Source organism: Leptinotarsa decemlineata, unplaced genomic scaffold (assembly GCF_025532065.1).
Source record: "Leptinotarsa decemlineata unplaced genomic scaffold, Ldec_3_MD MMD2_tig00001719_RagTag_RagTag, whole genome shotgun sequence".
Taxonomy (NCBI): domain Eukaryota; kingdom Metazoa; phylum Arthropoda; class Insecta; order Coleoptera; family Chrysomelidae; genus Leptinotarsa; species Leptinotarsa decemlineata.
This window is the reverse complement of record NW_027412569.1, coordinates 8,549,387-8,562,272: the sequence shown is the minus strand read 5'-3', so window position 1 is coordinate 8,562,272 and position 12,886 is coordinate 8,549,387. Positions and strand designations below refer to the sequence as shown.

Genomic DNA, 12,886 nt, shown 5'->3' with positions numbered 1-12,886 from the left:
AACAATATAAATCTAAAAATAAATATGACTAATACTGCCGAAATAGGTACCCATCTTTGTATGTGTAGAATAGTATATTATGTAAGAATTACTCGTCTAATCTCTCACAGATCTACACTCATCACAAGAAAATCATTCACATATTTACAAAAAAGAAAATTGTGGGAACATGGTATAGTTGACGGAAATATAATAATGAGTTGAACTGGCAAAGGGGCTCTGAAATAACTTGAAATTTTCATCCATGGCGGGTTGATGAACAAAATGATGCTCTATTGTTTTTTTTGAAAATCGATCCACTTATTTAGAGAATATTCAGCTTTGAAATGCAAACAATAAGTTTTTGAAAATATATAGATTTTAAATAAAAATCTATTGTATTGATCTTAGTATTGAAGACAAATTCCTTTGGAACAATTTGTAGTTTTTGCCATTAGGTGTGTATCAGGTTTCGGCTTATCAAAAGTTTGTGCATTTTGGTGACGCGATTAAAAATGATTTGATAACCTTTCAAATTTATCAGTCGTGATATACTCAATTAAAAAAACAGTGAAAATGATTCACACAAACGTATAACGTACCAGATGTTGAAAAAACAACTCTAATGAGATGGAAATTGGTTCAGGAGTTCCACAAGGTTTCATTATAGGGCCCAACTAATTCTTTCAATACATAAAAGAGCTCTTGGCAATTTAGATTAGTTTCAACCAAAAATGATAATAATATTGACCGTTATATAGCACTAGATAGAGTAGATACTTGATTCATATTCAACTCATTATATCTGAATATGACTGAAATGTTTTTTGTAAATTCTCATCCTGTTCAAAAGAAGGTTTTAAAACTCCAATCAATCGCTAAAATTACCAGATTTCAAAGTCCCAAAATTGAATGATTTCACAATCTAAGCATCACAAATAGTATTTATTATTCCTGAAAAGAAAAAACCTTATGCGCGACCTAAGAACACAATCACATAAAGATATGATGAATTATAATATCAACTTGAAGGAAAACCTCATACATTCAAGTATTTCAGAACCCCAGTTCGTTTCATTTGAATGTCATGGCTTAGTTAATAAAATAGAGAGCTGTAAAACATTTTGTTAACTCTAAGTATAAATTATCATTAACAGACCTTAAAGAGAACATGTTTAAAATAGAAAGAAAACATACACTATCACAATACTAATGTCAATGGATTTGCTACTTTTGGTCAGGAAAATACACCTTTTTGCACTATAGAGAAGGAAGTGTAGCCACAACTATTGTAACACCCTGTATGTGTGAATAATATTGCATACACCACCACACGTGCAACTAGAATAACCAGTTTGTCTATAAAAAAATGAATAAATTGAACTATTACAGCGACTAGCATAAATTGCCTGCTATTTGAGAAGATATTTTTCTTTTTCTGTACATGAAAATCGGTATAAGTAATCCTGTCTGCATCTATAGAAATCCCAATAATTGTCAAGCAGCACCGCCTTCTCGGATCTGGCAGGAAATTTGAAATAGAAAAAATTAGCAACAAAATTTTTCAGTATGTCATATTTTGAGCAAACAAAAAATTTAAAACCCATTAAAGACACCACGTTGGAGGATTTTCTGATGAAAGATATATTTCTGGTGTCACTATTTGAATGAAGCAACGTAAGACGCACATTAAAAGGTAAGACCTCGTTAATCCTTGACTCGTAGCAGTTTCAACATTTCACGTTTGGCGTCATTCGTTTGCAAAACTCCAATTCCGAGTGAATTGCAAAAGTAAATTTTAAAAAGTAACACACCAATTTTTTGAATTTCCCACAAATTCCAAATCAATGGTGCCGATGCGATGGTGAAATTTGAAAATCTGTCAGTTGACAGTTTGAATGTGCTGCCGTTGAAAAAATATTGAAATCGGTCACCTAAAACATTTAAATTGAATTGATGGATTACTTAATTTTCTCCAAAAGTCAAAATTCGATGAAAACAAGATATAAATCAATGGTGTGAGAAGTCACGAATTAGTTTACGAGATATTTGTGAATGTTTTGCCACAGAAACACTTCTTTCATTTATTCCCCATTTCAAAATATTTCCTTTTGAAGTCATGGGGAGAAATAACTGCAACAAAATTGTGATTTTTTATTTCGGTTCCCAAATTCTATACTTCCTGTAGATCGAAGAATTTTTAATTGATATTAATTATATCTGAGGATGTTGAGGTTTTGCCACCATTATCAGTGAAATCATTATGAAATATATGTTGCATCTAATAAGTTGGGAATGAGAATGCATTTGAAGTAGCAAAATGTCTTGTCAACTTTTGATCTTATATTTTGAATGAACGGAGAAAACATATAGATTTAATTTTCCCATAATTTTCAATTTTAACATGTCATAAGTCACCTTTTATATGTATGAAAGCTATTTTCGTCTACAACTGCCGTAGACATTATCAAAGAAGATGCGGTAACTGTTGAAGTGCTTGAGATTGTGTTTACGTTGTGCACCAACTGGAGCACTTCGACCATTATCCATCGCCTTTGATAATATCTACCGCAGTAGTAGACGAAACGCCATGATTAAAAACTTGCAGACCACGGCTTAAAAACCCGGAAAATAGCTTTCACACCAGGTATCTCGAGCCGTGAAAGTTTACATTTGTTAATCACCTTACGGGTATAAAATTCCCCTTGATAATACTTGATGACTGACCGATTTCAAAAGTGTCAATTGGCTGAGTATGAGGATGTCGATAAACAATTTTCAAGAGTGTCTATTTCTATTTTTGGAAACCTCTTTCGAAATTGAAAGAGCTTTAAATTTTGACTATTTGCTATTGTCCATAAAAGCAAACATCCTGGCCGATAATTTTGGGATTTCTGAATACGAAGAAATTATGAAGAATTTCAAGAAAAACTAACGATGTTTCGCACTTTTTGCCGTCGCTGTAAACATGAAGGGGAGTCGAGTCGAGATTTCGTATAAAACGCCACAAATATTTTTGTACTCTCAAGAATCCAACAGGCACTCACCAATGCGTGTACCTTCAAAAACCTCCAAAAAGTCTCGACTCGAACTCCCTCTGAGGAATGTATATGGAAATTCGATGTATGATTAAGTACAGTCCGTAAAGCTCCAGGAATGTCGATGAAGGTATGGAGGCAAGGCACCCAGTGAGGTTTCATGCGAGTTAGGACCCAGCGTGAAGGCTGTCGTAGGCCTTGACTTTGTCGGGCAAGGCGGCTGCCTCGATAGGCACTCTGACCATTAGCTCTCGAAGGGTGCTGACAAATGTTATTTTCCTGTAGAATTTCGAACTGCAACAGAAACGATGAGATCGTTTTTAAATATCGTCGTTTTTCATATCAAATTTCATTATATGAGTAAGTTTTATGAAGAAAATTTCAAAATCAGAAGTAGGGTGGAAGATAATATTAAAAAATATAAACTAGTATGAATCTCGACAAAAAGAGATCTCTAGAAAAAGTAAGATCTTGGGAAAATTCAAATTTCCAAATATAGTAAAAAATAAAGTGTGGTCCTTCTACAGAGTCGCAAGTTTTTAGCATTAATTAATGACAGAGAAACAAATCTCCTTTTTACATTCAACATATAGGTAAAAGGAATGAATTATGATTGGGAAAAAGATTCGAACTTTACTTCCAATCTGAAAAACCATCATTACATTAGTCGAAATGTATTAAAATTTCGAGTTAAAAGGCAAAATCAAATTAATTTCAAAGTGGAAATTTCAAGTTTTTAGTCAGTAATTGACAAAATGCTATACTCAATGTTAAAATTCACCAAAAATTCAGGGATTCAATTCCGAGTTTGATATGGGACATTATTAAAACTCCCAGGTTGAAGTCGGAATTCAATAAAATTCCAAATTACAAGTGGGATTTTGACAAAATTCCAAGTTTCCAGTCCAAATTTAAGAAATCCTCAAGTTCCCAGTCGAAATTTAACCATAATTCCAAACTCAAAGTAGGAATAGAAAAAAAAATCAAGATTCAACTCCGAGTTTGATTTCAAAATTTATTAAAATTCCGAGACTGAAATCGAAATTCAAAGTTCAGAGTGGTTATTCAACAAAATTCCAAAATTCAAGTCGGAATTTACCAAAATTTCAAGTTCCCAGTCAGAATTTAACAAAATTCTGGGCTCAAAGTTGGAATTTAACCAAAATTTCAAGATTCAATTCCGAATTTGATGTCAAAATTCAACAAAATTCCTAGGTGAGTCAGAATTTAACAAAATTCCAAATTCCCAGTCGGAATTTAAGAAAATTCTGAGCTTAAAGTTGGAATTTAACCAAAATTTCAAGATTCAATTCCGAATTTGATGTCAAAATTTATTGAAATTCCTAGGTTAGTCGGAATTTATCAAAATTCCAAGATCGAAGTTGAAATTTACCAAAATTTCAAGTTCCCAGTCGGAATTTAACAAAATATGAGCTCAAATTTAGAATTTAACAAAAATTTCGAGATTCAATTCAGAATTGATGTCAAAATTTATTGAAATTCCAAAGTTAGTCGGAATTTAACAAAATTCCAAGATCAAAGTCGGAATTCACCAAAATTTCAAATTCCCAGTAGAATTTAGTAAAATTACGAGCTCAAAGTTGGAATTTAACAAAAATTTCGAAATTCAATTCCAACTTTGATGTCAAGTTTATTGAAATTCCGAGGCTAACCTCGGAATTTGAAAATTCCAAGATCGAAGTTGGTATTTAAAAAAATTTCAACTTCCCAGTCGGAACTTATTGAAATTTCGAGATCAAAATGGAAATTTGACATCATTCCAAGATGACAATCAGAATTTTTAACAAAATTCCGAACTCCAAGTTGGAATTCACCAATAATTTCGAGATCAATTCCAAGGTTGAAATTGGAATTCAATAAAATTACAAATTCAAAGTTGAAACTTAACTGAAAAATTTAACAAACATTCTGAGATGGAAGTCGAATTTAATAAACGAAAGCTTCAGTAGGTGTATGAAATAATTCAAATGGCAATTGGCTATCTTAGAAGGAATACAAGAAAGTTTCTCTTCGAGGAGGTACTTATTCTTTGTGCCACAGGATTTTTTCATAATAATTCTATCATTACAGCTTTGTTTGATCAATTAAAAGAAATCTACCAATAATCAATCGTGCCAGGAATCTCTCAAACTTACCTGATGAAAGGCTTGGCCATGAACAGCATAGTTTTTATCCAAAGTGTTGGATGCACCATATAGAGATGGCTTAGGTTCTTCCTGAGTTTTCTTCCTACCATTTGATAGCACCTTTTCAACCAACCGAAAGAAGGTAACCTAGTTGCGCCCCCATGAAGATACACCAGCACGTAGTCTTCAGTGACAAGACGCTCCAACGTCCAAAGGACATACCTGAGTATCATAATAGTTTTTTAATAAGAATTTAGAAATATTTGGAGGTAATATGAGAACACATGGTTTTAACGGCCAGGGTTACAATTAGACAGAACAAAATCCGGGCTGGTAGATCGTGATTGAATTGAACTTGTCGTACAAAACGTTTCGTCTACTACTGAGGCAAAAAACTTCAGTGGTATATCATTCTATCAAAAAGTGTTTATTATTGACGAATATAAAACTCTGTTGATTGAGCTGACCGAAAACTAGGATTCTAAAATAAAATAATGATTTAGTATAAGTCGGTAAAAAGATTACATATACTAAAATGCTCCAACTGTCAATTGAACATTGCCTTTCGCCCCTCATACATATAATCATTTAGAGTATCGTAATTTATCTGCTTCTATCCTGAAGAATAATCTCAAGGATTTGAAGATTATTGAAAAGCTTCTTTCTGATGTAAAATATTGATTGCTTGATTCGTTTGAAGGACGAAATCGCGGAAAAACGGCCCCATTGAAAAAAATTAAAATGAAGCGCTGTTTCATCAAGACCATGTACTGTGTCACAAATCAATGAAAACAATGGCAAAATTGCATTAATTGAGCTTCGAACTGTTTCCTCATCCACCGTATTCCCCAGATCTGGCCCCCAGCGACTTTTTCCTATTCTCAGACCTCAAAGAGAATGCTCACTGGCAAAATTTAGCGCCCATAGAAAGGTAATTATCGAAACTGAAGGCTATTTTGAGGCTAAATACAAATCGTACTATAAAAATGATAGATCTTGTCTTGAAAGAATAGACGGGGATGGTAACAGGAAAAATAAAATACTTGAATAATGAAATCCCTATCTGAACTGTCACCAGAATGAAGGTAATGAAGGAGAAGAAAGGAAATTGAACACGTAACACATACTTACAAAAACAAGTTATCCATCACGTAATCATAGTCCACCCTGGATCTGTCTGGCAAGTAGCAGGCCGAGAATAGCACAATGGCGGTGTGCCCTCCAGCTCTGAGGTACCCCCCATGACTGAGCACGCGTTTGTAGGGTTCGATGACTCGCATATCGATTGTGCGTTGTTCGCCCCCTGGTAGCAACATCCGTTGCCAGTAACGCGCGTGACAGCGCTCGTCTGCAGCGCTGAGCGGTTCGATGGGTTCGGGAGTGGTAGTTTCTAAAAAAAGTTCATAATAATAATTATAAATACCTTAATTTCTGAAGAATAATCGCAAAAAGATACAAAAACAGAAATAACGTCACCAGCAAGATAGATTATGTCAGACAGATGAATGAATGCTTTATTTATCATCAGATAATCAGATAACAATGTATAAAGAAAATATAAAAAATAAAAGAATAGTATGGAACATGTTGACATTTTTACACAGATCTATATATACATTAACATATACATAAATATACACACACATATATATACCTACATACACAAAATAATATCATAATGAACCCACATCAGGGACCACCTATTTTATACATATATACACATACACATACATCTAAACATATAAACACACACATACATATACATACACATTTATAATGTTCAATTTATCACATATTCTTTCAATTTTGTTTTAAACAATTTTATGGAAGAAGATTCTTTGATTTCACGAGGAAGTAGATTGAATTCAACAATACCTTTGAAAAATACAGATTTCATCAAACTAGCTTTAGAGGTTGGTTTTATATAGAAATTCATATTACTTGCAGTTCGTGTTGCTCGATCATGTATATTGTTCACAGGAATCAATTGACACTGTAAATAATTGGGCAGTAAATTGTTTATCATTTTGAAAATGAAAGTCATTGTTTGACATTTTGTTTCACATTAAGCCAGTTGAGGATATCTAACATCGATTTTATATTCGTGTACCTGTTGCAACCAAGGATAATACGCATTGCTTTATTTTGTAGAATTTGCAGTCTGTCATAATTAGATATGTTCGTGTGAATTATAGAACTGCAATTATTGAAATGAGGCAATATCATAGTATTGTACACTGTTATCCGACTAGACTGAGATAAAGATGAAGTTATACGTCTCACGAATCCAATTTTTTTACATATTTTTTTGAAATATAGTCAATATGTTTATCAAATTTTAGTTGGGTATCAATTACGGATCCCAAATATCTCATTTACTGAACCCGTTCAATCCGTTGATCATTTATTTTGATATCTAATTCCATACTTAGAAATTTTTGATACAGAAAATTATTGCCAATAAACATATATTTCTTTTAGTTTCATTAACTTTCAGTTTATTGATTTTGAATTTATAAAAAAGTTGATCTATTTCATCATTCAATGTGTTCATAAGATCAGCGAAATCACTACTATTGAAGTATAGGAATCACGTGTTAGGAATCACACGTTAAAAGGTAAGACCTCGTTAGTCCTTAGCTCGCTCAAGTTTCTCAACTTCTGAGAGTTGTCGTTCGTATGGGGGCGACAGCTGATTAACGGAAAAACAGATTTTAAACAGATTTTTTAAACAGATAACAAGGTATCATCAGCATAAAGATGAAATTAACATTTCGTCAGAACAGAACCCAACTCATTTACATATAACAAGAATAAAAGAGGATCTAAAACACTTCCTTGTGGCACACCATAGTTGCTGAGGTGGCACTCTGACTCTATGGACAGTGTGGCTGAGGTATTCAGCAATAGTATAAGGTTCTATATTCCCTTTTAGAATTTACCAAGTTTATTCATTTGTTTGATGCTGGTAGGGAGTTCGTTGAACATTTTCATGCTTCAATAGAAAGGGCTCCTTTCTGAAACAGTTAGTCTATGTTTTGGGTATACATAGTCAAAATTTCTAGTGTTATATACATTTTGTGAAAGACTATTTTCAAAAAGATGTTTGTTTCTAAAAAGAAATAACAAGAGATCCTGTATATAGACTCTTATAAGTGTGAGTATTTTAAGACTACTGAATTCGCCTCTACACGATTCTCTTGAGTTTAGTTTCAGCATAGTTCTTAAGGCTCTTTTTTGTACAATAAAAATTTACTCTGAATTTCTGCTACCTCCATAAAAAATAATCCCATACCTACAAACAGATTCAAAATTTGAATGATAGACCATTCGGATTACATCTGTGCCGACATACTGACCAATTACTCTCATTGAATACAACACTGAATTCAACTTTTGACAAACATTTTGAATATGACTGTTGAAACTCGGCGTGCAGTCCTAAGAATTTGCACTCATTTTCTATTTTGAGAGAAATACTCGTCAGCCGAATTTCTTGAGGTAAGTCAAATGCTGCATTGTTTGTTTTGAACATTACAGTTTTGGTCTTATTGTCATTCAATATAAGTTTCTCCTGAACCACTCATCTGCCATACAGAGGCTTTCTTCGGTTATAGATATCATACCGGGATAGTCTGCTACATTGACCAGCAAGTTTGTGTCATCCGCATAATTTGTCACTTTGCAAGTTTTCCCACAAATCTCCTCCAGGTTATTTAGAGAAATGATAAACATCTTTGGGCCAATTATACTACCTTGTGGCACCCCCGTATCAATTGATTTTATGTCTGATTAAACTTTGATTCCTTCCTTGTTAATTAACACCATTTGCTTTCTACCTGATATATAAGATTTAAGCCATTTCAGCGCAGGGCCGTGTATGCCATATGATTCCAGCTTTTGTAGAAGAATTGTGTGGTTCAAACAATCGAAAGCTTTTGACAGTAATAATAAATAAAAAGGTTTATAATGACCCCTTCCTCAGCAGTGGAGACATTTTAGGAATCTTCAACCTATCTGGTTGTTTTCTGTTTTCAACAGATTTTATGAAAATAAATCAACAGTAAATGACTGTTCTTAGACATCAAACGTGCTTTTGAATGCATTGACGTCAATATGATAGAATTGATCGATACTTGATAAAAATCCATTATAACTTTATAATGTGGGTATTGTGAATTTTGACCAGTAGTTTTTTGCCACATTGTCGTATGGTCAATAAGGAGTATTATCTCTGAGAGATCTCAAGGACATACTGAAAAAGTGCACATCAGAACTGCTTCAAAAAATAAAAAAAGGCTGGTACAATTATATTATATCTGAGGAGGGGGGACAAAATAGAAATTGATAAATGAATAAATATGTTTTGAGAAAAATGAAAATTCACCTTATTTTTTTAACAGATAGAGTATATATAAATAAATAAATGCGGACACCTATTTTTCAACTGGCTGTCAAATTATAATAGTGGTCATTTTTTATAACATACAAGTTTAAGTTTTAAATGGTGATTGATTTCTTCAAATTGTTCATAACAAATCAACCACATATTTCTTACTTCCTCGATGTTGATAAAGAATTATATTCTACCTTTGAAAGAGAACTGCATTGCTGCTGAACTTTCACAACAAAATGCCGTGCTTTCACATAAATTTTATCAAAGAAGACAGCGCCAGGAAACGGTTGTTATCATGATGAGTCACTATAAAATAATTGCTTGTTGTAACTTCATCTTATCAATAAAAACATAAAAAGTACTTTGAAGTGGAAGTCAGTAAATAATTACGTTTCAAATGGTTTGTAATTACCTGGAGTGATTCCACTAATTACTGGTTAATAATTAAATGTGTAAGCAAGCACATTGGATTTTGCAATTCAAGAGACGCATAATTTGTGGTAAAAAATGTTCTTATCATAAAAGTTAGTTAATGAACGGCCACAGAGAATCATTGAAAAGGAATGTTTAAAAGAGGTAACCCAATAATTTAACAAACAGAAATTGGGGAGACATCAACGAAATATTATGATATTGGGTAATTTGAAATTTGTCAATAATATAAAAATTTTGAATGCCAGGGTTTTACTAGGAGATAATAGAAAAAGTAAGTACAATCAGAGGTGTGTTTTAGATCAAAATTGTTTCACACATGTACGGAAATGATACTTACTAGTCATGCAGCAATTGAATGTTCAAGGTTGTACCTTAGCCTACAAATATTCTAGAAAGGTTTCAAACATTTTTGAAATATCAAAAGAATTGCTATTTTTGAATAAAAACATGAAACGCTGAAGAAAATAGAGGTACACAATAAATAAGAGATGATTAAGCAGAAAAGGAGTGGTAAAGAACTCACCATCTTCAAGTTTGTCTTCAAAAGTTTCCAAGTCTCCATTAAATACATTTTCAGACTTCAAACTGTCGGAATTTGTATCCAGAGAAGAAACATCACTGTCTTCACTATCCTGAGTCGGCACAACCTTAATTTTCCTAAGTTTGTTACTCTTTTTGCTATGTGCGAGGAAATTTAGGTTACCTACAAAAAAAAACTATAATTTTAATCGTTCAAACTATTATAACAAGCCTCTAGTTGGTCTATTAATAAAAATAATCTCACCTTCTTTTTCATTCATGGTAAGTGAGACGTTTTGCAGGTTGGAGCTCAGATGTGCTTCATAGATAGACTTATCATTTTCATTATCGCTTAAAGTATCATGAGAAACCTCGACAGGCAGATCAAACTGTATAGACTTTTTTAAAGCTGACGGACTGCTGGGAAAATCTAAAATAAAGGATGCATAAAAATTCGTTATAATAGGCATGCAAGATCAAGTTCATTTCTAATACTTTACAGAATTTATTTACGGTTTTTGTGTATCTTAAAGCTCTAGGCCTCTAGGCATTTTATTATATATTACATTAACTTTTGTTTGTTGAAATGAATATTTGTCCAATCGGTTACCCACCTGGTAATGATTCATCGTACTCCCCTAGGTGTAGATCCAACGCCTCAGTCATTGAACTGTGTGCATCCGGAACGAAATGTTTTTCATAGCTGGTGTACCTCTTGATGTGTTTCGGTATCACGTCTGGAAAATCAGGAGATATGGACGAAGTGGGGAGTACATCAACGGATGAGAGTTGGTAGCGTTTTTGACTAGTGAAGTACCCTTATTTGGTAAAATGGTGTTTTCATCGTCGGCATCGTATTCTACGTTGGGGTTGGAGGGCATCAAATGACTAGCGCTTGTGTTATCTGGACTAGATTGGTCAGAGTTTTCAGATATGTCCATTTTTTCTGGTTCACTGAAATTAGGAAAAGTTAATGCTTCGTTCTGCATTGGGGTCATCAGGACGTACCTCATAATGATAACTGTGCAAGTTTTGCTGTGGATATTTAAAGAGAAATGAGTGACACAATTCCAATGTTTTGATATGAAGCTCATGAAATTTCTTCTTCTTTTCGATTCAATGGCCTCGGCAATTAAGGCTATCCAGCCAGTTTGTAACGAACGTTGTTAAAGCCAAATGTGGCTATACTTAAGTGGTTCTGGGGCGGGCCCATCCTCAATTGTGTTAACCTTTTTGCAATGGTTATTGACAGATCTGTCAGTGCCTGATATATTCAAAATATTCTGCAGCATTGCCAATAATACCGACAGGAATTGAATTTTGGCTACCAGTATTTACAAGTTTAAGCTGCCAGATTTGCGGTATTCGAAAGTAACTTTGTCGTAAGGGAGCGGTGGAAAACTCTGGGAAAACTTAATGACATTCTGTATTGGAATTTCTACAAAATGTTGTATTATTAGTTCAAAAGTTCTTCCAAAATATCTGTAGTGAAAATAATACGTTATTTGGAAAATAGAGACCGTTTGCTCACATAGAACTTTGTAAAGAAACGGACATATCTTGAACCTGGTATGTCCAATGACCGAGTGGATGAACGGAGTTGTGTGTAGTGTTGAATGGTAAGTTAGTTTGGTTTCAACAACCATCGTTCTAATGTTGAGGATATATCTTCTGAAAATTTTTGAGGTGTATTAATTCCTTTTTCGTGGTATAGTTTTCCAGAACTATGCTAGTTTTGGATGTTTGGGGAGAATGTGTGTGAAAACATTTTCTGGTACATAATGTATTAGATGTTATAGTCATTATTATCTGACTTCCATATTTTGGAAATATTTTACTATAATGAAAATATACGGTGATTGCAGTTTCAGAGAAATTATACTCGTTTTGTTCAGTAATTTTGAATTTTAGGAACAAATTTGTGAAATTTACGTGTTATTTTCTGTTTTATTCGTGTTTTAACTAAAATAAAAAAAAATAGTTGGTGTGATCTACTGCAAATGTTTCATGAACGTGGAAGTATTGAAATACTAACCGTATCTCGAAAATTGAAACTTGGCTTCCGTGGTAATTTGTAAATTCCAATGATAAACTCATAATTCAGATGGCTTATATATTATAATCCAAACTGATCTGATTTCATTTATAATTTACATTACTGTGTTCATTTGGAATGTATAACATCGATGCTCTACTGCGCCGAAGGAAAGCAAAGATAAAAAAAAGAGAAGAAGATGAAGTATAACATCGACAACGCAGCTCTCGAGTAAGCAGGAGCAAAGTTACAACTTTCGCGAGACCCAAAATTATCATTTACCACTAATTTGAGTTACCAATAAAGACCCAATTGTGCCTGAATAGGAAGCAGCGGC

The 12,886-nt window shown here is 33.3% G+C and overlaps 1 protein-coding gene across 1 annotated transcript; it reads right to left on the bottom strand.

Moving 5' to 3' along the window:
* Positions 1-88: 88 nt before the first annotated feature.
* LOC111506971 (BCL2/adenovirus E1B 19 kDa protein-interacting protein 2) lies at positions 89-11,693 on the bottom strand. Its single transcript, XM_023162193.2, is given in 8 exon segments — positions 89-3,311; positions 5,174-5,386; positions 6,296-6,554; positions 10,519-10,698; positions 10,780-10,944; positions 11,129-11,281; positions 11,284-11,468; positions 11,523-11,693. Coding segments are annotated over 8 exon segments (1,368 nt in total). The 5' UTR covers positions 11,609-11,693; the 3' UTR covers positions 89-3,184.
* Between the last annotated feature and the right edge of the window lie 1,193 nt (positions 11,694-12,886).